Source organism: Poeciliopsis prolifica, unplaced genomic scaffold (genome assembly GCF_027474105.1).
Source record: "Poeciliopsis prolifica strain line A6 unplaced genomic scaffold, Auburn_PproV2 SCAFFOLD027, whole genome shotgun sequence".
NCBI classification, from domain to species: domain Eukaryota; kingdom Metazoa; phylum Chordata; class Actinopteri; order Cyprinodontiformes; family Poeciliidae; genus Poeciliopsis; species Poeciliopsis prolifica.
In genome coordinates, this window is record NW_026562402.1 from 5,605,446 (window position 1) to 5,630,974 (window position 25,529).

Below are 25,529 nucleotides of genomic sequence, written 5' to 3' on the forward strand. Positions count from 1 at the left end.
AATGACGGCGTTAAAAATCCCACCCCGAACATAAACCCACACCCATTATTACAGAGATGTCAAAACAAAATCTTAACTCGTTTTCATTAATTATAAGCCACAATCAAAAACTGATCAATTATCATAGCTTTTAAAATGATATGGGACAGGTGTCACTTTCTGAATTGAGACGTATCAACACTTTAATATTTTGAGTACAGAAGCAAATAAGACATCAGGAGTAATTCTTACATAGATGTATATTATAAAAAGCAAAGACGACGACTCCTGCTGCAACTTTCTATTTATTAAGGTGTTATGGAAGAAAACAAACAAAAAAAAAAACAATAGCTTCTTGGACACATTTATCAAACTTGCCAATGCAAAAGTTAGAGTTGCAGGCTCTCGGTTACAAAAGTGAAAAGCGCTTTATGGAGAACAGTCGAGGCCGACACTGGCGACGAACCAGCTGGTCTCTTTCCTATTAAAAGTCAGACAAATCACGTTTGTCCTGGAATGCGTTTCGAAAGGATCGTCAGACACCAGGCTGTTCCACATCGACAAAAATCAACAAGCGACAAGCTCGTCACTGTATAAAAAGTAGCAAATAGATTTATTTTCAGTAATAATACACTGTAAACTTGTGAATAAACATTATTCAAAACAAAACAACAGCTTATTAGCGTTTTACATTTATGTACAGGGTTAAGAGGAATGATTGATCTGTTGAGTCGATTTAAAACCAACATCTGGACGGCCGGCAGACGTTAACATAGGCCATTTTGAAGAGTACATGTAGGCTGCACTGTGGGAAACGCGGCAAGTTTGTGACAATCAACATTCACGCACAGACCATCAGAGCCCACAGACATCGGTCTAAAAAAATAGAGGTTTTAAAATGTTTGGCGGAGGCTTAAAGGAAAAACTCTTTAAAACCAGACATCAGTAAGAAGTGGCTCGCTTTGGGCCTCCTTTGATTCAGTAAACGATCTAAAACACAGCCATGTGTTCAGTTCTGCTAACAGGAAAGACAAACATGGCAAATGTTACATTAAAAAAACCCCACAAATTTGGTAACCTCGAAATATCAATTTATCCTGATGATAGCAGTGTTTAAGGCACATTCTGCACAGTCTCATTAGTTCGTAGTTAAACATGAACTGGAGTTTTTCTACTCTAGTTTGGTCTTTGCTTCAGCAGAGAGTTGATTTCCTTCAACAACAACAACAAAAAAATGTCTCCCTGAATGTGGAAAAAGTTTCAGCGCAAACCAACAACAGCACTATGACGCCACCCGACTGTGCGTTTGGGTTCAACGCCAACCTAAGAGTTGCAGTGTGTTGCTTTCCTTTTTGATTACACGTCCGAAATCACTGCACTTTGATTCTTGCCAATATTAAAGTGAAGAGCTGCAGGCTCTCGGCGGCGGCGGCGGGCGAAAGGAGCGGTCCTTCAGAACTCTTCGTCCTCCGAGCTGAGGTAGTTCTGCTTCTTCCTCACGTTCCAGTGTAAACACGTGGCCAGGCTCTCGAACCAGTCGTTCACCGGGTCTCGGAAGCAGATGGAGGGAACAGGGAAGCAGGAAGTGGTGATGGTGATACTGGAAGAGGCATGAAGGAAGAAAAGCAACAAGAAAAAAGGTTGGTCCAAATAAGAGCAGGACAAGGAAATAGAAAAATTTGCGGTAAAAAGAACAAAGTGGACACTGATGTGAAGTACATGGAGGTGGAATCCCCTGTTGAGCAACACTGGGCATTTCATTGCAAAAACCAGGAAGGTCAATTCATGTTACATAAAGAGAGGGATTGACTGTGACTCAAGCCAATTAAAGAGCCTGATAAGTTTATGTAACAAAGCCTGAGTGTTGAGTGTCGCCTTGTCCGTCAACATGGTTACTCAAGCAACCTTTTATTCGGACGGCGAGCAGCTCGGCGTGCGGACCGACCTGTCTCCGTGGCAGATCTCCTGTCTCTTCCTGCCGTCGAACGACACCCAGGCCGTGTTCCTGGCATCAGGAGACAGCTTTATCTGAGAGGAGAGGAGGAAGGAGGACATGCTCAGACCGCTCTGAAGAAAACACGGGCGTAACTTTTACCGTCGAGTGTAAAGACCAGAAACTAGATGGAGCGAAAAGGGACGCCCAGCTGATCAGAACCCCACAGGGCAAAAGCACAAAATCTAAACAGAGTATTTTGGATCTGGCTTCTAGTGCAAATACCTTAGTGCACCTGAAATAATGCTGAAATAACATTCCAGCAAAATAGAGCAGCTTGTTCTGAAATCATCTGCTGGCAGAACGAGACATTTTCCCAACATCGCTAGTCAACGTCGTCGTCCCTTTAAACACTTTCCTTTCAAATCCAAATGTCTTCACTGGGTTTTATTTAGGAAAATCAAAGCAAAGACACTGAACATACAATGTATGCAGCATGTTTCAGATGTTTATATGGTAAAAAAAATACCATATGTGTCTCATCACATGAAAATCAAAACGTAGCAGTGATGTGATAAAATATGAAGAATACTTTAAGGGGTATTAATTCTGCCTCTTTGTAGAAACGCTACACATCTCTGCATCCATTTCTGACAAAATGTTGACTATTTAATTTCCTTCCCTTTTTATTTTTAAACTTCAACCGACTAACCATAATTAAGAAAAAACACAAAAACATTTGAATTTAGTTCATTTTTAACCTCTTACAAAACACTAATTTCCCCCAGAAAATTCCCCACTTCCTCCTGTTTTTGTTTTTCTTTGTTTTTCTTTGTTTATAAAAGGAGAACGCAGCTCCATTTCCAGCCAGAGGAGGCGCTGTTGGACACGTACCTGGAGCTCCACTCCGGCAGGTACCACGATGGGTCTGAAGGACAGGGAGTGAGGGCAGATGGGGGTGATCATGATGGCCGGGACGTTGGGGTGGATCATGGAGGCTCCGGCGGCCACCGCGTACGCCGTGCTGCCCGTCGGCGTGGAAACGATCAAACCTGAGGCAAAGCAGAGACGCGGGTCGTTTCAAGGAGAACGAGGCTCACGGTGAACAGGCACGGCTCAATACGACTCCTCACATGGTTCAGCTGCAATTTTGGCTTTTTTATGAATTTTTTTGTCTTGTCGTTATCCTTTCAACAATAACATCATTTCCAGTAATTATATTCCTACCGCTTTCAATGTGCACAAAAAAAAAAAAAAACAGAAATAAAGAAATGGCAGTCAGCTTAACGACCCGTCCACTCACCGTCTCCCTGCACCGTGGTGATCAGGTGTCCGTCCAGGAAGAGGTCCACATTGGACAGGTAGGAGGAGGGTCCTCTGTCCACCACCACCTCGTTAAGAACCTGAAACACACAGACAGCAGGGGGGGGGAGAGAGGAAGGAGTCAACTCTCCATGAAGTCAGGATCATGTTTGCTGCCAGCGAGGACACCGACACCAAAGCCTGAAATATGCAGCTGGAGTCTCTGTTGGCTCAGATGAAGCTGTTGGCACGGTGACCAGGGTGATGTCACACCCTGTTCACCGCGCTGACCAACATCAACCACGACACCCCCACCTAATTACAGGAATCCCGTCACGTACCTGATACTGCATGGCTTTGCGGCTGGTCTCCAGGTCCTTATTGGTCAGGATGATGCCCTTCTCGTCCACCGTGTCCTTCTTCTCCCAGTTCTCCTTGAGCACTCGCACCTGCAGGCGACTTCGCAGCACGATGCCGGCGTTTCCTGCGGGCGGAGGCACTCGTGAGCGCGCGACGCAAGGGCTCCGCAGAGAAAGAATGCGCGCTGCGAGACGACGGGCGGGTCGGGCAACGTTCACTAACCTTCGATGATCTGCGTGACCTGAGACTGATACGTGTCAAACTTGAACGGCGTCAGGAAGCCCAGAGAGCCCAGGTGGAAGGCCATGACAGGGGGGACGCTCTCCTGCAAGGAAATACACATTATGAGGCAACAGGAAGTAGAGACACTGTGGTTTTTTTAATAATCTTTTCCAGGTGGATACCTGGAAAAGCGAAGACGCGTACAGCAACGTTCCGTCTCCACCGAGACAGATGATGAAGTCCACACGATTGGAGATATCGTCCAGATCTGACCGACACAAACACCATTAAACATGTACAATTTATATTCACAATGCCCACAGGAGTAGATTAATCGATTGCTTTAGTGATCTGAATCGGTACCTTCTCTGAAAGTGCAAAATTTCTTAGTGATGGCGGCGAAAACTTCATCGTCTGAAATGGCCGGATCGTCCAGGACCTTCTTCTCCACGTAAACCATCAGGTTCTTCACCTGCAGCGATGCAGAAGCAAGAGACGCGTGACGCACAACGCAGAAGGAAGCGGCGTGAAAGGGGCAGGGCGATCTGTCACCTCGGTGAGGAACGTGCAGAGCTCCTTGAAAGGCTGGAGCAGGCTGGCATCTCGGATCTTCTTGATGACAAGGACACTTTTAGGAGGCTTGTTCCACGTCAGTCTCTGGCTGGCGGGATCCTGAATATGCCTGAAGGAGACAAAATCAACTTTAGGAGGATCAAACACACAAAGAATACGTCACATAGCAGCCGAGAGAGCTGATATAAGAGCTGTTAACTAACAAAAGCTGCATCATAACCACGACTGATTAGCATCTATCCAATTAGACACATCAGATTAAAGTCTAGCTTTCTTGTTCTGCAACGCCTCATCTCTTCTCAACCCCAACAAACTCAACAACAAACCAGGAAAGCTTCTCTGAAGAAAGGAGAAGTGCGTTCAGATTATAAAAGGGGGTCACAGAAGTTAATTCTCGGAAAAATGATTACATAAATATGACTAAGTCGATTTCATGGCGCCAAAAAATACTCCGTATCAAAAGCAGAATATGGATAGTGCCAAAGGGAATCCCAGAGTCTGCTTCTGTTGGTTAGCTTCATTAGCTACAGATGGCAGACAGAACAGCACGCCGCCTTTATTTCTAACAGAATGACTCGACTGTGCTCTTCTTACGCAACGATGACATCTTTACATCGACCGGACAAAGAGTCTGATCGCCTAGAAAAGTGGGAGCGTGGCGAATAAAAAAGAAACGATCAGGAGGCTTTTATAGTTCACAGAAGCCGCCCCTCGGCCACCTGTTGCTATGAACTGCGGCATGTTTCCTCTCCAGTCTCCTGTGAAGACCGTTCAATCAAATCAGTTTACAAAGTATTTCTTTTAGTGGAACGTCTGATTTTGAAAAGTTTAAACGTAGAAAAACTGAATATCAAATTGTTCTGCTTCAGAACGCAGCTCTTTAAACATTAAACACTCAGAATATTCTGAACATTTTGAAAACTTTAAGCTGGTATTTAAGCTCCATCTTTGGACACACACAAAAAAACAACAAATAAATGTAAATGATTAAAGCTGCAACAATAAATATGCTGCACTGATTAACAAGGAGTAGGAATAATTACTTTTCTGTTTCAGAGAAAATTAATTAGATAACGGTAAATATTTGTTAGAAGAGTTTTTTTGATGGAAATGCCTCCTAATAAGTGAACCACAACAAACTAGAAATACAAGTTTGTGTACAGTACACCAATATTATTTAGGCATCAGCAAACATTAATCATCATCATCATCATCATCATCATCATGCATTCAATCTCCAGGAACAGAAAAAGTAGTTTGAAGATCTCTGACTTCAACTGGACGAATTGTCACATAGTCACATTTCAAGTTCCTCTTTTTATTTATTTATTTTTTTAAACTAAAACTTCCCCCCAACAATGCAACACAACCAAACACAAAACCTTCAAAAAGGCAGAGCTGGGATGTTTTCAACACAGACTAACCCAGTTCTAGAGAAATCTCTCTCTTCCCCAGAAGAAAACTGACCAGAATAGCTTCCCTGTGAGCCGGAGGAGACAAAGCGACTCGGCGGTGACCCTCTGATCTATTCAGGACCAGTTCCTCGCCGGATCACCTCAAAGTGTCCACACCCCGACCTTCCCCTTTGGTTTGTGTCCAAACCACATCCCGCCTTTGATCACACGCGCCGTTAGCAGCGACTACCTGCGTTCATCGCTCCACCTCTAGGAACTTGTTGTTCTCAGCCCTGAACTGATGACTTACAGCCAGGTTTGGTCAGTTTTACCTCTCTCTCTGGGGCAAGAAAAAAAAAAAAAAAAGGAGTTAATTTCTCACCATTTCCAGACTTTGTTCTCGCTGTGGCTCCCCTGTGTCTCCTCTGTCACACACTGGTTAAACTTCATGGCTATAAAAAAAAAAGAAATAAAGCCGACGCTGCTTCAGGTGGACTCAGCGGGTTCTTTCCCGATGGTTGCGTCTCTCAGAACAGCGCATCCCGCCTCTAACAACTACACATTCTGAAGCTCCCACTAAATAAAATCCTGTGTTGTAAGTTGAGAAGCGGCGCTCAGGCCTCCCGGGGATCAGCTGAGAGCTGCAGCCACTGAGCCTTTAATTGTCCCCGACAGGACTCGGCACTAAAACCTTCTCTGCCGCTCTGCTCCTGAGGTAAAGCTCTTGCTCCTCTTAAGGCCTCTCCGCATGCTGGGCCCCACCCATGCAGCCGAGCTGGCCCCGCCCACTCCACTTTCCCGTCTCCTCGCTGGACAGGTGTGACTCACTGAGCAACACGACCTCAGCTGCCACTGAGGGCGGCACATTTACTTCAACGCCAAGGTTCTTCCACCTGCATGACCTCATTCTGCGTCTTGATCAGCTAGAGAGACAGGAAACAACGAAACTGCTCTGAGGCAACAGCGCCGCTGGGTTTTATTGGTCATTAACAGGATGATGCATTAAAGCTTCCCTGTGTGCTGTTACAGTAAGGAAGTAAAAAAATATGTTTTAATAATAAACAAGTGAAAGATTATGAGTGGAAGCTGACAATGTGACTTTTTGCCATCGTAAGAAGGATTTTTATCATCCTACATAAAATAGTAAAAAGGCCCGACAGCAGGGTATAAACAGTTCAGATAGAGATGCATGTTTGTCCGAGGCACCCAGAGTGTGATAAGACAATATGAATTTCATCAACCAGTAAAATATTAGTTAAATGCGAGCCACGCAGACAGACTGATGCCTTATTTGGAATAAATGGATCTGATTGCAAACGCATCAGAACCTTTTCACAATTTTGTTTTGTGAACTTCTGATCGCTTTCTTTTTGCGATTCTTATACGATGGCCCGACCATTGTGGGCATGTCGCAATCAGAAATGAATAAATTGAGCTAGACAACTGCCATCGATATTTTTCTAAGGGCAATTTTATTAACACTTAACACTTTGTTTGCCGTTTTTCTTCTTCCAGTCCCAGTGTTCTGTATAAAATTAAAGTCTACTGTTGTTTGAGGAATCAAATTTGCATTATTATCCTGTAATCAATGTATCACCTTAAAATGGCCTCAAAACAACAATACTAATAAAAAGTATTGTTTTATTAATGTGACTATGTGACGATTCGTCCAGTTGAAGTCAGAGATCTTCAAACTCCTTTTTCTGTGCCTGGAGATTGAATGAATGATGATGATGATGATTAATGTTTGCTGATGCCTAAATGATATTGGTGTAATGTACACAAACTTGTATTGCCAGTTTGTGTGTCTACTGTTGTGGTTCACTTATTAGGAGGCATTTGCATCAACTTCTGTGTCAATTTAGTGACGAGGAAAATTTGCTATCGCGACAGGCCTAATGGTGCATTTAAGGGTATCAGAGTAAAATCACAAAGCTCGTCACTGAAGTACAGAGTTTTATCTCTACATTGATTTGTCATGCGAGTTAACATGTGAAATATTCATAAGTCGCTGTACGTCATGCCTGTGTTGACAGTCCAGTATCTGATTTGGATGCCTGATGGCTGAGTAAGGGCCTGGATCATCTGGTGTCCTCAATCCTGAAGGAGTGTGACTAAGGAGGGAGGAGACTCTGAAGGGTACAACTTTCACAAAACCAGCCGTTCTGGAAATGCATGTCTGCCGTCGTTGCGCGGCCGTGGGTACACACGGCTTAGCAGCGCCCGTCTAGGCTGGCGTTCGCATGCAGTCCAAACAGGGAGATAATACCAGGGGTACTGGAAGGTTTTTAAACAAGTCGTCAGCAAATTGTTGCGTCTCTTATTTCAAGGCCGTGTGCTTCAGGCCGACTTCTCATGGATAAAAACTGAAGCATAAAAAGTTACAGTTTATTTGTCTCTTTTTCTTGATCCCGTTGGTAGGAATCAGCATGAAGTCATGCAGTAAACTTGCTGCCATGACCACAAAGCGTCTGCTGAAATCCATCAATTCTTTTAGCCAGCTAAACCTTACAATGTTTTAGTTGATGAGTGTGAATTTTGTCGTTTAGCCTCTTCCATATTTAGTCACTTTATTTCATGTAGACTGTATGTACTATAGAATGGAAATAAATTCAGGTTATATTACTTTTATAATTTGAGACAACAATGGGGCTATTTGATTGGATTGGCCTCTCTTCATGTCGCTATCCTCTGAAAACCTTCCTTCTTTTGTCACAAATCGAATTGCACCACATGAATCGTCCTTGCTAATGGAAAAAACTTGGACAAAGACTTTCATCAGCTAAATACTGGATTCAATTACAGCCTTTTGTTGTGATTTAAAATACATGAAATGAAGAGGAAGCGACCTCTCTTACTTAAGATCATGTGCGCCAACGTTTCTTTAGAACACATTATCTGACAGATGTATTTGCAGAAGACATCTGTGCCAAGACTTTTTTGGCAAACTACAATGTGAAACTATGTTAGAAATTTGTTTCCAGTAAATTCTAAGAAATGACAAAGGAGAAATCAAGTGGAAAGATGTGGAGGAGATCAATACAATACATGAACTGTCCTCGGTTTAAATTCCTCAATTTAAAGATGGCTCAGCTTAGAGATAAAAGAAATAATAAGTGTTTAAAAAAAGTGGATTTTGGTGTGATTTGTACAAGAATCAGGGAAAAGAAAATCCACCTTAGCCTCACCTGACATAAACACTTTACCTTTGTCTTCCATGCCTAATCATCTTTTCCTATGATAATTGCCCCACTGGTCTCTCCCTACACTGTATCCACCCAGCCACTGCTTGTGACAAAGATAGCCTGGTTTTGCTACTTTTAACCCGTCGAGCAGCTCTAAGGATGCTAATCCTACAGACACAGTGAGCGGGAAACAAACAGCAGGCAGGACATTACGTGATGGAAGGTGTCAGTAGGTCATCGTTTAGTCCAGGCTTTGACTAATCAAAAGAAAAGCAAAGACTTGGAGTCTTTTATAACAATAAGGGGACTTAAAACAATATGCTCACGACAATTAACAATCTGTCTGGCTCAGTTTAAGGCAATAATGAGACGAGGTGGCACAAAAGCAACTGCATATTTCAAAATTGCATTGGTGTTTGCATTACATAATGAAAACAGGAGAGGTTTGCAGGGTTTGGTCCATGTTATTGTGTCTGCAAATGACGGCATGGCACGAAAAAAATGTGTTTTAAGTAGCAATGTACTTACAAATGACCTGATTGCTACATTGTTTGCTTTGTTAAAGCTGGCTTGCCCTGGTTACTGCCTTTCTGTGCAATTCTAATTGATTCTAATCTCTCTCCACTTTTCCTTCTGTGATTTCTCCCATTTACATAGATTCCTCTGCTAGAATGTAAACCGGGTAAATCAGTGAAGAGAAGGAGATGTTGTGGACGATGACCTCGATTTTCTGTGCCGTTTTGGAACCAAAATCGTTGCAACCAGTGGGACTTCAGGGTTGTGCCAGGAGTCTGCAGCTACATGCTAATGGTAACTTTACTCCAACATTACTTCACATTACTGCCTGTAGTTTTGGCAATGGAGGAAGTGAACGTAGCGACCCAGTTGGTCACTTCCAATTACTGAATTGACATTAATAGCTTCTTCGTTGAGGCACTTCTCTCTTAGCAGTGGAGGTTGGTTACTTACAGTGGAGGCAATTTCCAGAAAGCTTGTTAGCATCAAACTGCCACATTACTTACGTAGGTAAAATATATAAGTTCAATAAAGGAAGTAATCATTTTTCATCAGCCAAGGGTCAAGACTCTAAGGAGCTGGTTTTTAACCAGCCTAAAGCTGACCAGTGATTGGTTCAAAGAAAAACACAATAGTTGCTTGTCAGGGGCAGCAAGATGGCTACAAACAAAGTCTTCAATGAAGTCAACCTGGACTTTGACAATCAACAGATTTTTTTTTCACCTTTTCTCTGCTTGCATTTTTACAGAGATAAATTCCAGCAGTGCCACAACATCTTTAAAAAAATTGCTAACTAAAATGATCATATCTAGGCATCAACAGGTAAAGGCATAAGGATTTCTCTCTTGGTTGTGGTTATGTTACTACCTCTTCAGGTGGCTTGCATGTCTGATCATGAAGTGGTTAGTAACTCTCGTCACTGTGCAAATTGTCATACAGACTCAAAGTTAGCCATGTTCAGTATCATTAAGGTGTCAAAATACAAAGTCGGATGAAACATCTACAAGATTGAATAAGAAACTACAATTTCTGGACATCTCAGGACATGTCTGCAGTCAATTCTGGCTGCGAGAGAGCAAGAGAAAGCAAGGCTTAAAAGCTGCTAAGAAAGCAGAACATTTTATTTTAAAGTTGCCATGTTTTACTCTCTGATCGACTGTCATGGCAGGTGTTAGGTTCAGATAAGCACTTGGACACTACAGGCTGTTATCCTGCTTACAGCTTGTAGAGAGCCAACTAGCTTACTGTAGATAAAGAAATGCAAACGATATAAATATCCACTCTTATCATTTTGTAGATGTTTTAGCATGCAGTTTTAAAAGTTTATCTCATAGGAGGAGGGTTTTTTGTAGTATAATTTCATATTTTTATAGTTCTTAAAGGGAATCAACCAAAATCAGCAATGCCAGCAATGATCTCAGTTTTTTTTGACAAAAAAAACATAGATCAGAAATTGGCCACAAACATCTGATCCATCCACCTCTAGACATGTTACTGCAAAAGCAAAAACAGTCACTTCTCAGCTGCTAAAATACACCCTGGAAATCACCAAACATCGGTTCGTTATGTTTGGTCACTCCCACAGCTACACTATCAAACCCTTTGATCTGTTTTTGCAGATTGTTGGAGAATCTGCCAGCAGAGCCAAGAACAACAACCTCAATGCATCGCATAGCTGAGATTCTTCTTCCTTTAGCTTTCATAAGGAGTTCACTTCAGTTATACGACAGTGTCACACTTTTGGTCTCGGCTCTGTGTGTTCAGACTCACCACTACATCAGATGGCGAATGAGTAATGAGAACTTCTAAGGAATAACTGAACATTAAACTACTAATGTTGAGGTAGAACAACACACACTCTGAACATTGGGATTCATCATCTCAGTTCACGTTTTTTGCTTTCCCATTCTTTTTTTGATACGCATCATGCAAGTTAAGCTGTGGCAAACGGAGATACGCCATTCAAGATATACATGTCGAACTTACGTCACATACATTTCAATCAATGGGTTGATCTGACAACTGCAGACATTGCTGGGTGTGACTCCAGGGAAGTTTAATACCAAAGAGCCTTCAGCAGAAACCACATTAGCTAAAGCAAACTCACGCTAAGCACACAGAGCAGCAAGGCTGTGCATTTAAAGAACAAATGATTCTTTGTCTAACTACTAAAAAAGCATTTTTTGTTGTTGTTGTTGTTGTAGTTCAGGTTTTCATTCGTTGCCTGGTTCTTTGCATGACTAAATTTGCAAATAACCATTTAAGGTTTTTCACACTTACTTCACAAGTTACACAAGAGGATATGGAGACACTTGAGTGAAAGAGTTGAGGTTAGCAGGACTAGAAAACAAATTTGAGCAGAAATAGTCCAGGACGAAAACATTTGATTTACACTAGATGTTTAGTAAAGACATAGATTTACCCCCTTTTGGAAACAAATAACACAGTATGAAATGTGTTTTTGCAGACTAAGGAAAATAATTGTTTCTTTATTGGATGTTGCATGCAGATATCTGCCTTGTGGTAAATTTGCAAACTCACGTTCTAGATGTTTCTACAAGATAAAAATAACTACTCTGACAATTAAGAACTTAAATATATGAATCCTTCCACTGTGTGAAAAATTTTGTGCATTTTTTACCGATTGAAGCATAAAGCAGTTTTAATGTGAAAATTGTGTGTGGGCGGTGTGCATGCAAAAACCAAAATCGTTGCAGCCAGTGGGACTTCAGGATTGTGCCAGGAGTCTGCAGCTACATGCTAATGGTAACTTTACTCCTACATTACTTCACTGCCTCTCAGGAAGGAGCCTAGGAAAAGTCTGCGTTCAGAATAAGAACCGTATCATTTTATGTGTTCAAAAGTGTCGTTTGCACTCCCACCAAATTATTCATGTTAGACAGGTGGAGGCTTCATGACACCAAAAGCTGGCTGCATTTTTGTCCAACTTACATCACAGCATGTGGGTTCTGGAGCATGCATGCCTTCGGGCCAAATGTGGTGACAGGACTCGGTCCATGAAGCCACTGAGTCCTCCTGGAAGAGAGAGGAACAAACATCCAGGTATATAAAGCTGATTATGTTTTCAGAAACCAAAGTAATTTGATAATAACAGAATAATCTGACCTCTGGAATAAAGACATCTCACATTTTTCTATATGATCAGTACAAATCAATTATTTCGTTTTGCAATTTCTTGAAATTCCTTGAGCTGCACATTAAACATGTGCACATTAAACACGTGCAGCTCAAGGAATTTCAACCATGACAATTTTTGTCCACATAGAGATTCCTGCACTTAGTCTGTGCCAATAAACCTGTAAACCTCTGCCGACTCACACGTGGAGAAAGGAGTCAGGTAGTGCTTTAAAACAAACACATTGAAGCTGTAGCCCAGAAAACAGAAGTCAACGTTTAACAATCATAAACACACTTTTTCCAGACAACTAAAAAAAAGTTGTGGTTTGTAGCAAAGCAGGTTTCTTAAAAGGGAGAAATAAATCTTACAACATGTTGTGTCACTTCACATCCCTTTACTGAGTCAACCGACTCCCCTACTCTGATTCACTGAGCTTAAATTCAGCTGTTTCAAGCTACTTTTATTTGTATTTGAGATCACTGGAATAAATTAATCCAACATCAAAAAAATGAAACCTTAAATGAGTTGCTGTAGCAAAATTTGAATTTAAATGAATTTAAAAGAGAATTATCACCATTAAAGTCTCCAACAACACAGAAAAAAGGTAACTAGATTTGTCAATTGATTTTTTTTCCTGATAAAAAGTCACTAGAGATATCAGAAAAGTGAAGCTTTAAATGACCTGATATAATGAAATTTGCTCTCCTGAGTTGGATGCACTTATTTTAAATGCATGCATCATTCATCTGGAAATAAGGATCCCGCAGGATGACGAAAAGCCGCCTTATTTTTAAAAGTGAGTTGGCTCTGACACATGTTGATTTTTGTGACTCCTGAAACCACTTGAGAAAAAAAAGGAGCTAAATATAAATTATTGCATCAAAATAAAGGAAAAGGGGATTTCTGACACTCAAAAGCAGTAAAAAAAAAGACACATTTCACAACAAACTTGTGTGGGTGGCAAAAAAGAAGACAATACTCATGGGAGTTCGTTTCACCATCCTGGGAGATTTTCACTCTTTTTTACAGATTTCCTCATCTCGCAAACGGATACTGACAACATCGACAAGGAACAAACACCTCCAGCCTCTTAAGGTTTTCCCTTCATCGGGCTGTTTCTAAGAAGGCTGCAGGATCTGTCCACACACACGGGTTGATTTCTCAAGTGTCGAGAGTTTGTGCAACAAATAATGTGACAAGGTTGTTGAGGAAGCATTTCTAATGACGCCGGTAAAAACAGAAGTTGCTCTGAAGCTTCACCAACCAGGCGGGGGAGGGATGGTTGCTGCAGCATGGCAACACAGAGGACCTCAGAAATCAAATGGACTGACAGGAAAAGTGGCTGTGTTACAAGCACTCCCTCTGCTGGTGATTTTGTGTCATGTACGCTTGTTTTTATTTTACGCCCCCCCTCCTCTTTTTCCTCCTCCTCACATGAACCTCGACAAATCTGATTACAGGGGTAGTAGATAGGGAGGGGAACAGGAAGCCTGGCTCAATTTTCACTGCAGGCCTCCTCTTCCTGCTGCTCCATGGGGATTTTTGGAAGCCTTTCTGGTTAGTTTTCTATTTTTTTCATTCTGCTGTTTTATTTATCCACTTTTGATGCCTGTTACTATGGTTACAGGGAGGATACCAGACTCTACAGACCATTTTTGTTGCGTCTCGTCTCCTTTTGTTGGCCAGCTAACCAATTTTGGTTGTTTAGCATGGTTGGTTCACATTTTTATTTTTGTATATATTGTATAAATCATACACAACTTTTGTTGAGAAAAAGAAAAAAATAATGACAGGAATTCTATGGAGAAAATTAACTGTTACCAAACCTCTTGAACGGTTGCCATTAGACATTCAAGGATTTCTCAAAGATGTGTTTAAAAAAATCAAAAGAACACTCCAGATATATTTTTGATGAGGGAATAATATTATGATGTGACGTAAAGCTCAAAGAAGTGGATTTCACATTATACCACCCCTTTAAAGTCAATGATATGACAAGAGATGAGAATCGATCTGATCAGCTGGAATTAGCCGACGAGCAAATCTTCACATCTCTAGACAGTCGCAGGAGTTATGATAGATGATGCTGTAGAAACTGAAGCAAATCAGTTTGCAGTTTTTTCTCAATCATGCGGGTTTGCATGAACTTGTGGAAGAAGTACATCCTGTTTTCTGCCTGCGTAGCTTTAAATATAAAATTACCATACAGTGGCATTGTATGGTGAAACAACTTGTACAACCTCTAGACCTGTATAGGTCTGCTGCCTTAACAGGTTGGTGGCTTTACTTATTTTTCCGTGAGGTACATTCAGTGACATTTAGCAGAAAAGCAACCCTGGAATCTTGATTTTTGGCTGTTTTCCCCAACTATTCCCCATTGGAAGGCTTCTGGCTTTGACTGATGTGTAATTTACATTGAAAAGAGCTTAAAACAAGAAAGACAACATGTACAAAAAGGGGTCCATCGTGTTGTGCTATTTAGTAGGTACCTGGTTTCTACTGACCTGTGGTCTGAGTAAGTGGCTGAGGAGGTGCTCAGACTGCGGGCCTTCATGCGCTGAGTGGGACGGCGACCTGTGATCGGTGCTCCCTCGCAGGTGGAGCAGCAGAAGGTGGGGGCCTCCAGTCGCACCTCCGATCCAGCGTCCATCTCTGATTGCCAGGCTCTAAGTGAACTGACAAGTCAACACTGTTGAGCCACTGTGCAGGAATGGTTACAAAACAATCGTGTCCTGTGTAATCTGCCTGGTATGCATGGGAGGGACAAACAGTTTTGGGACTGCAGCTTCGTTTCAGAACCCCTCAGTGTAAAAACTTGCACAACTAACTGAGGAAACATATATAATGCAAGCACAGCGTGATTGCTGAAACTCTCGCCGTTTTAAAATGATCTTTTGCGTTTCACTAAATCCTGGAGAGTATCCGGAGCAGCTTGTTCAGCAGCTTGTTCATATAATGCTCGGTGTTTCTCCAGGATGCTGCAGGTTAGCAGGCCATATCTTCACAATTATGTAAGCTGTAGCAGTAGCTAAAAGCTCGTTATTACTATTATTGGTGGCTTGGCAAGCTTTTTTTAAAATCTATTTTTTTTATCTTTTTTTTTAAAGTACGACTTAAAGAAAGTCTAAAAATGCAGCGTTTGGAGCAAAGGGAGACTCTGCGAAAAAAGTGTGAAGGATCGAGTCATGGAGCAGCTAAACTAGAGTTAGCGAGTTCAGCTCCCGGTGCGTCGTAGAAAACGCAGCGTCGCGCTGTTTCTGGCTTCCAACTTTACCTCTTTCGCAGGAAACCTTCCGGTAGGACGACTCGGCTGACGCTCAGAAAACCGCCGAAGGACTATAGGCTAAGATTACAGCGCTTCACCATCTCCGATCAGCGGAGAGCTGTCAACAGTCAGCTCACCGCTTCCTGATCCCGACTGGCCAATCAGTCGCGCTCAAACTGGTGACGTCAAATAGCGAGTTCCTCACCTCGTCCAGATAAAGGAATGAAACGATATTTGCACGAAAAGAAGAAATAATACTATATATATATATAAAAAAAAGTCGCAACCAATATTAATGCAGTGTATCCTCGCTATTAATAAAATAGTAAAAATAAATAAAAAAGGCACAAGAAAATAATCATAGGTTAAGAGTGGACAAATCATCTTTTTCAGCATATATTCAACTTAGAGGTGGATGATAACCAGACACGTGCAGAGGGGGTGGGGCAAGGGGAGCTTGAGCCCCAGCCCCTTTTATTTCTGATACCCCCAGTGCCCTTTTTGAGTTTTTTTTTTCCCAAAACATTTTTTTTCAATTTTTTTATTTGTATTTTTAATCTGTATGTCAAAAGACCTGTTTATGCCCCTCAGCAATAACATTTAGCAAAATGTAATACTTTAGCAAAATAAATCAGTCTGGCTGCCCTCAGTCTAATGACTCTCATCTCGCCCCAAAACACAGAAATGCTTCGGCTGCAGAGAAACTTTTGACTTTAACGTAATCAGGCTGCTAAAAGTCCGGTTCGCTACAGGCAGTCTGAGTTGGTCCCACCGACAAATAGAAAGAAAGGGGCCACCTGGGTATTCAGGTGATTCCAGGTAGATTCCAGAGATGCGCAGCGGCTGTTCGTGCAGGGCCGGCCCAAGGTGATGTGGGGCCTTAGACAGAATCCCCCCCCTAAGAAGCCCTTCCTACTACGAACCATCACTAACATGTTTAAATATCGATAAGGTGAATCTGTGAGAGGGAGACCAGGTTTATTAGCTGAGTTTAAAATCAATCACTGATTATTGGTTATTTGCTGTGATGTATTTGTGAACAAAACCAATTCAAACACAAAGATTAGATTACACCATATAGTAGCCATGGTAACACAACAATCAAATTATCAAGATGATTCTTTAAATTTTTAAAAGTAAAGTTCCTAATTAAATCCTACATGTATTTTTTTTCCCAGCTGAATGAATTAAATAAAATTTAATAACATTGTCATTCTCTATAAATGATGCTACCTACAGGTTTAATGCAGATCTATGGTCTGTGTTACAATTAGACCATTTAGAATTTGCTTATTTCATAACCTGTGACCTTCTCTCCGATGGTTTGTTTAACAGCTACAGTCTCAGATCAATTCAGCCCTCCAGGACTGAAACAGCAACTTTATACCTATTGGGGAAAATATACTACATTTACTTTGCATTGTACCCGCATGATGGGAATGATATAGCAGGATCCAATTAAATTTTTGATTAATATGGGTTTGTACGGTGTTTGAAGATCTAGTTCAATGTGCTCTTTTTTAACTTTGAGCCCCTGTCCCCCCAAAGATCTCTGCACGGCCCTGATAATCACTAATTACATTTACTCAGTTACACTTATTTGAGTGAAAGTTTTGGGAAAACAGTCGTTTTACTGCGCCATACTTTTCCTTTTTCTTGAGTAATCATGAGGCATTGGTTTTTACTCAAATAAAATCTCTGGCTGCTCCCCCCACTTTGTATGGCAAGCTTTTTAACATAAATTCGGTTTTACTGCCCTTACATTCCAGATATCTCAAATTGCTTTATGACTAGACAGTTTAGCAATTTAAGATATCTCTAATTATATTTTGACTAGACAAAATACCTATTTGAGATATCTCTAATTACATTCTGACTAGTCAAAATGACATCAGATTTACCATTGTTTTGAATGGGGACTTCAATTCAAGATATCTACAATGAATTACTGACTATCTGCAATACACATTTCAGATATCTACAATTAAATTATGACTAGTTAAAAAGTAAATTCAAGATATCTCGATTGTAGTTTTGAATAGTCATAATTCTAATTAAAGATATCTCTAATTAGTCCATAATTCAAGATATCTTAAATGTATTTTTGGATAGGAGAAATGTAGTTTTGACTCGTGGAAATTAAATTATAGCTATCTTAAAACCAAATAATGACTAGATAAAACTAAATTATAATTTTGACGAGTCAAAATTCCTTTTAAGATATCTCTAAGTGAATTAGAGATATCTTGAATTATTCAACTTTTCTATTTAAGATATCTTAAATTAACATTCTGACTAGTAAAAATGACATTATTGATATCTTGAATTAGCATTCTGTCTAGTCAAAGCGTCACTGATTTATGTGGCAATTTGAAAGTTTAATAAAACAATGAAAAATAGAAAAAACTAAAAAAGATGTTTGACAATGCACAACTTTAATGTTGAAAAAGGATTGACAAAGCAATTTTAGCTTGAGTAGTTGTTGAATTCTTTACCTGCCCACATTTCCTTTTTAAAATTTCTGTTTTGGATGAAGTTTGAAGCTGCTTTGGTTTGGTTGGAGTTCCAATTGAATAAAGAGATTTTTTTTTTTTTTTTTTGCAGATATCATTAGCAGTCTTATAGTTCATGAAGTTTTGCATTCTCCACATTTCCAACATTACCGAGCTCTTTCTAATTTGTGGCATTTACGGACAATTTTGTGCAGGAAACATAAAATTCTGCAGGCAACTGTTTTGACAGCACAAAGGGTCTTCAACGTCATTCTTAATTCAGATATCTAAAATTGTAATTTTGACTAGTGATAATTACGTTCAAGATATCTTAAATCGTAATTCCGGTGATGTGTCTCGTCAAATTACAGATCCAGTGACGTCATTTGATATATCTTGAAAGGAATTTTGAATAGTTAAAATGTAATTGAAGATATCTTGAATTATTATTCTTACTAATCAGAATGTAAAAGCGGATATCTTAAATTACCATTCCGGATAGTCAAAATGTGGTTTTGTCTAGTCAAAATGCATTTTCAGATATCTGGAATGGAATTGCGGCTAGTCAGACGGAACCGAATTTATGTTAAAACGGCTTGCCATACGACTATTAAGACAGCCACTGAACGCGGTGACGTGTCACGCAGCTGCAAACGTCTCAGAATTCAGTCAGTTTTAATTGTTTCTGTCACGTTATAAGGCGGTTCTTCGGTTCTTCGGACTGTCAAGCCTACATTAGCACTGCGCATGCTCAGAGCGATACTCGCTTAGACAGCGATCGTGACGCAGAGTTGAGAAAATCTGACAGGTAGCACAGATCGTCAGAGCCGGTTGTCATTATGACGCAATAAATGTTGGTGACGTAGAATGCTGAATAGTTTGCTCCTCTCATTTGAAACAGAGCGACCGCTTTAAGAAGACACGCTTAAATCGTAGGAAAAATCGATAGTTTTACGGTGAGAATGAAAAATAAGGTTTGTGAGAATTTTGAAGAGCTTCTTCAAGAAAGGTGTTTAAAATTTACTCAGGAAATCCAACGACTGAGAGAAACTGTGTACAATCTGGAACTTCAGGCAGAAATCAGAGAAGACGAACACCAAAGTGAAACAGAACAACTTTCACAAAACATGGCTAAACTGAAACACAAAGTATCAACATTAACAGCGCTGAAAAATCAGATGATGGATACAGAAGAAGAAAGAGTAAAAAATCAATCCTTTTTGACACAAGAGAATAATGGATTGAAAGCAGAGATCACTAGACTGAAGTCAAAGATATCAGCACTGACGGAAGACGCTACAATTTCAAGAAACACACAAGACAGTTCTGCCGAAAAAATTTTGAACTTGGAGGAGGAAAACAGAAAATTTATGGCTCAGATAGTCCAAAATGAGCGAATGATTGGAGAGATGTATGAGCTGACAGAGTCTCTGAGAGACTCAAATAGGGACTTGAAAGTGCAGCTGGAGTTAAAGCAAGAGGAGCAAGTGCTGCTACAAAAATGTGCAAAAAGCATCAAGGACGAGTTTGATGCTGCTGGAGAAAATATAACAACAAACTTTGGAGTTCCAACTGAAAATTTCACCAATGAATATACGAAGCCAAAATTATTTTCCCAAAAATCGACACAAACAGAACATTCGACATCAGAATCCAAACGACATACAAAAGAAATATCGACACAGACAGAAGCTATGACTTATAAACCAAAGCAGCTTCAAACTTCATCCAAAACATTACCAGAAACAGAAATTTTAAAAAGGAAATGTGGGCAAGTGAAGAATTCAACAACGACTCAAGCTAAAACTTTTGGAACGGACACATCAATGCAGAGTGAAACGTCGACTGCTGACTGTAAGAGTTGGAGGAGTATGTGTGTGGAAGGGATTTTATTTGCAGGTAAATATATGATGTTAGGATTTCTTCAAGCAGCAATTACGTCACAGATTTATGACATAGCAAATTATTATTTTGAACAAACAGAAATTCCTTTCTAAGGAATAGTTTGTAAAATTGTACTGGGGAAATTCAACATTAAGTGAGACCTAAATGCATATTATTGACTTCAAATGGATTCTGGTTCATCATCCGGTATTTTGACCAGACGGTTCACCTTCCTCCACTCCTTTCATTGTGTGTCATTGGATATGATTCAGTGAAGAACTTCTCAATTTCTCAAAGATTTAAGGTGGCTTTTGATGATGCCTTAAGATTTTTCTTAAGTAAGCCCAGTGCCAGTTAACTGTTTGTATCTGCTCGCGTCAGCACTTTGATGGCTGTTTTAAGGAAGTTTATGTTTAAATTTATTTGTCGTGTAAACGAGTCTAATTATTTTATTGTTGACGAATGTTAAACTTAGTGCCGTAAAATACTCATCTGTACTCTGGAGAGATTGGTATAATTTCCTCCTGACGAGTTAATTGCCATTTTTTAACGCACTTTTTATTCTTTTATCGTTTTTTTTTTCTTTTTTATATAAATTCGGACTTTGAGTCTGTGTAATAAAATCTATCTATCCATCAATTCCACCAACGCGTCTTCCACTGAGGAAGCTGAGCCTGAGGACCTTGAGTAGAGCTTTCCAATTTGTGGTGCAGATGTCACTGAGGTGGGTAAAAAGTACCTCAGAGAAAGGCCCTGTGGGTGGATGAGATTTTCCTGGAGTTTCTTAAAGTTCTTGATGTTGTGGGGGTGTGTTGGTTAATACAACTTTGCAATATTGTCTGAGCAAGAGGGACAGTTCCCCTGGATTGACAGACCAGGGTGCTGGTCCCCCTATTCAAAAAGGGGGACCACAGAATGTGTTCCAACTACTGGGGGATCACACTCTGAAGCCACCCTGGTAAGGTCTTTTCATGGGTTCTGGAATGGAGGGTCCATCGGACAGTCAGACCTTGGAATCAGGAAGAGCAGTGTTATTTTCGTCCTGGTCGTGGAACATTGGACTAGAGGGAATCCGTTTTGGTGGCCTTAGGATTACATCTCTGCTTTTGCGGATGATGTGGTCCGATTGGCCCCATCAGGAAGTGATCTGCAGCTCTCACTGGAGAGGTTCACCGCCGACTGTGAAGCGGCCAGGACGAGGATCAGTGCCTCCAAGTCCAAGGCCATGGTCTTGAGCTGGAAAAGGGTCGAGAGGAGTGTTCTGCCCCAAGTGGAGGAGTTTAAGTATCTCGGGATCTTCTTCACAAATGGGGAAGAAGGGAGCGGGAGATCGACAGGGGGATTGGTGCAACATCTGCCATGAAGCGGGCGCTGCCATACAGCGCCCGCTTCGTAGTGAAGAGAGAGCTGAGCCAAAAAGCAAAGCTCTCAATTTACCAGTTGATTTACGTTCCTACCCTCATCTATGGTCATGAGCTTTGGGTCATGAGCTTTGGGTCATGACCGAAAGATCGAGATCATGGATACAAGCGGCTGAAATGGGTTTTCTCCATGAGGTGTCTGGGCTCTCCCTCAGAAATAGGGTGAGAAGCTCAGTCATCCGGGAGGGACTCAGAGTAAAGCCGGTGCTCCTCCACATCGAGAGGAGCCATTTGAGGTGGCTTGGCTCCTGTACGCCTCCCTGGTGAGGTGTTGTGGGCACATCCCACCAGGAGGAGGCCCCAGGAAAGTTACAGGACACACTGGAGAGACTATGTCTCCTGGCTGGCCTGGGAACTTCTTGGGATTCCCCCAGAGGAGCTGGAAGAAGTGGCTGAGGAGAGGGAAGTCTGGGCCTCCCTTCTGAAGCTGCTACCCCGCGACCTGACCCTGGATTACCTGAAGACAATGGATGGATGGATGGATGGATGGATGGATGGATGGATGGATGGATGGATGGATGGATGGATGGATGGATGGATGGATGGATGGATGGATGGATGGATGGATGGATGGATGGATGGATGGATGGATGGATGGATGGATGGATGGATGGATGGATGGATGGATGGATGGATGGATGGATGGATGGATGGATGGATGGATGGATGATGGATGGATGGATGGATGGATGGATGGAGGGTGGATGGGTGGATGGATGGAATATTTATATGTGAAATTTGTCATATTCAGCATTGAATTATTAAATCAGGACCACAAAAGATTTTCTCAGGTCATAGTTGATTCTTAATTTCAACTATAAAAAAATGTCCCTGAGGAATTCATGTGATATTCAAGACAGAGGAAAATATGGATGGTGAGTCTGAAAATATGACATCCAGCAAATCTGCTGCATTTAAAGAATAATAAGAATAATAAGGGGGGTGTTAGTGATGGATATTTTATGTGTTTCACCTAGAAATGCAACAAAAGCATTTAAACAGAATAATTATTTAAATGAGCATTTGGGAGGGCTGCACAGTGGCACAGTTGGTAGCACTGCTGCCCTGTAGCAAGAAGGTCCTGGGTTCGATTCCTGGCCCGGGGTCTTTATGTTCTCCCTGTGTACGCGCAGGTTCTCTCCGGGTACTCCGGCTACCTTCCTCAGTCCAAACACATGACTGTCAGGTTAATTGATCTCTCCGAGGCGTGTGTGTGGGTGTGTGTGTGTGTGTGCGTGCATGGTTGTTTGTCTTGTCTGTCTCTGTGTTGCCCTGTGACAGGCTGGCGACCTGTCCAGGGTGACCCCTCCTCTCACCCGGAACGTAGCTGGAGATCACTGTTAATGAAGCATTTAATCTGTCTCTCCTCTCTGCTCTAACTCTCCTGATAGAAATAATTACGGCATTAGTAAAAGCCTGTTAATGACCAATAAGTTATTATCAGCTGTGCTGAGGCAGGAAGCACACAATCTGTCAATATTTGCTAACTCTACTGCAGTGCAATCTACATTTTTTACTAACCTTCAAGGTTTAGACTCTCATGTACTTTTGTTTTTTATAATAGTTCTAAAATCATTTTATGTTTTTACTGCTTGGAGGAAGTAAAATCAACCAAGAATGCTGATTTTCACCCAACCACAAACTTAGTTACTGGTAAAGAAATTGAAAAGTATTCAACATATTAATTAAATGAATTCCACTTTCAAAACAAATTTTATAACACAAGCTGAGCCTCTTATTTGATACAAACACACTAAATTAGATAAAATAATAGAAAGCTCAACATTTGACTCTTCCTGTGACTGAAGGATCTCTTGGCATCATATGTCATGTGTCAAGGTCTTCTGAAAAATGAGTAAATTTGTTTCCATCCAGCCTGGCTGGTGTCTTTGTTCCCTTTAAAATAAAAGAACTGAACATTGTGAAGGACGTTTGACTTACTCACACATCACCTGACAGCACATCTGTGATCTCCCCTCTGCTTCAGGAATCTTGAGGTCTTGGTGCGTCAGAAAAATTGATTCATTCTTTTCCTGATTTTCTGTGAAACAAGCAAGCAGTTTTTATTGGAAAGTTGGTGGACGGGAAAGTAGAGAATTACACACTTGAACCGGGTCCAGATGTGATCAGAAAATGCTTTACACTGCATGAGTTTTAGTTATAGAAAATATTCCTTTAAAACCTTTTTGTGCTGTAGGGGCGATTCTAGGATTTGACTTTTAGGGGTGTTTAGCCCCCAGCAGGGCGATGAGCCATGAGAAGATATTAGTTGGTGCGTTTTCTAAATCTAAATGCTTATTTACATACTTTCACAAACAAAAGAGACATGTCAGTAACTCATAAAATAAAAGAACAATGTTGATTTTACTCAAACATATACTTATAAAGAGTAAAATCAGAGAACCTTTATCTTTTACAAAGGTGTATGCACTCAGTTTGAAACAGAATCTCAAGACCACATCATACCTGCCAACATATCCTAACGTTAATGAGAAACATACAGCTGTGGAGTGACAGTCCTGGTGGGGTCTGCTCCCCTGAACATTAAAATAAAATCTACTCAAAACTATGCATTTCCAGTCATTTGAAGAACATTTTACTAAAAGCAGTTTATTATCAAGGTAGAAGTTCAGGTGAATGACTCATGAAAATTAGTCATTAACCTGAACTTTATATTGCATTACCTTTATTTTTATCTGAACGTTGTGTGGCTTTTGGCCTTTTTCTTTAAATAAGAATGTGTGATCCTACCTCAATACAGCAGCTAAAAGTGCAGCACTATAATTTTTAATTCATTGTTAAAATAAAATTGTGAAGGTTTAAAAAAAAAAATCAACCACCACATATTTTAAAAAGACATTTATTCATTAAAATTTTTTCAGAACCCCTCGTGGTCTGGTGCATTTTTGCTTTGTATGTTTTTTTTCTTCATTGACTGGAAGTCAGGTTATCCAAACTAGTAAACAATATTAATAAAATGTTAATGAAGTAATACATTAAATGACCACTGAACAACTATTCACAAAATATATCAACATTTGTGAATAAAGCACACAGAACGTAATGTAATGTGGAAAATATTTATGTATTTAGTGTTAATGTATTAGTATGATTTGTTCTTTAACTGGTCACTTATTTTGGCTAATGTTATTATTTATTAAATATTCAAACTCAACATCCTAAGCAATAATAATAATCAAACTAAAACCAACTAAAATCACAATAAGAGCCTGAATCCGTCATAGCAAAATGTTCTGTACCATATCAGCCTCAGGAGATGATTGAGGATGAAGAGATGCTAATTTCTGGTTCTTTAGGTTCTGACGGGTCTGCGGTTCCTCTCCTGATCCATTCTGTCTGTTACACAGCAGCAAACTGCGCCATGACGGACACATTGTTTTATCTTTCTGTGTTCACAGTATCCATCCTCACGGAAATTGTTCAGCTTATAATGCGCGTCTTTTCACTCACGTCTGTATTTTTTAAAGCGTTTTTTCTTCTAAGGACATGGAATAAGATGGAGGATGATTTAAAAAGACGCGGGTTGATAGCAGCTCACCGCGGCTGCGGAGTGTCCGTCTCTAGGCAACCGTGACGTTCAGCGTCCGTCCGTGGCGTTCAGGGGTCCTTCAGCTCTCGCCACGACAGTGTAGCTGACCTTAATATTGCCTGTGTTTTATTTTGACCATTATTGTCAAACTTACTGTTGATGTGTTTATTATAGGCGTGTCTGTCGGACAATTATGTATCGGTTCAATACGGGACGCATATTTAACGGCCAAATATCGGGGTGGGTGGCAATCCTTTTCAGGGGGCTCAAGCACCCCTAAAACAGGGCTCGATACGAAACTGGTACCCACTATG

At 40.8% G+C, this 25,529-nt stretch overlaps 1 protein-coding gene across 3 annotated transcripts; it reads right to left on the bottom strand.

Annotated features, from left to right (window-relative positions):
• Nucleotides 1-265: 265 nt before the first annotated feature.
• nadka (NAD kinase a) lies at nt 266-25,083 on the bottom strand. Of its 3 annotated transcripts, XM_055048485.1 has the most exons (13): nt 24,926-25,083; nt 23,607-23,706; nt 15,108-15,278; nt 12,417-12,500; nt 4,349-4,478; nt 4,160-4,268; nt 3,979-4,064; nt 3,797-3,899; nt 3,556-3,698; nt 3,216-3,315; nt 2,807-2,964; nt 1,925-2,007; nt 266-1,579 (listed from the first exon to the last, which is right to left on the bottom strand). In XM_055048485.1, the coding sequence occupies exons 2-13, from the start codon at nt 23,627-23,629 to the stop codon at nt 1,432-1,434; spliced, it is 1,338 nt and encodes a 445-aa protein (XP_054904460.1). In that variant the 5' UTR covers nt 23,630-23,706; nt 24,926-25,083; the 3' UTR covers nt 266-1,431. The 3 variants fall into 3 exon arrangements, with proteins under 3 accessions (XP_054904460.1, XP_054904461.1, XP_054904462.1); XM_055048486.1 differs by lacking the exons at nt 23,607-23,706; nt 24,926-25,083 and adding an exon at nt 15,878-16,016; XM_055048487.1 differs by lacking the exons at nt 12,417-12,500; nt 15,108-15,278; nt 23,607-23,706; nt 24,926-25,083 and adding an exon at nt 6,146-6,528.
• Nucleotides 25,084-25,529: the final 446 nt, after the last annotated feature.

Excerpts from the sequence above, each read along its gene's own strand:
- nadka (XM_055048485.1), bottom strand. The coding sequence starts at position 23,629 with ATGTGCTGTCAGGTGATGTGTGA. Across the intron at positions 15,279-23,606 it reads TGCTGTCAGGTGATGTGTGA|TTCACTTAGAGCCTGGCAAT; the intron begins GTAAGTCAAACG and ends TTGACTTGTCAG. Across the intron at positions 2,008-2,806 it reads CTGCCGGAGTGGAGCTCCAG|ATAAAGCTGTCTCCTGATGC; the intron begins GTACGTGTCCAA and ends CTCTCCTCTCAG.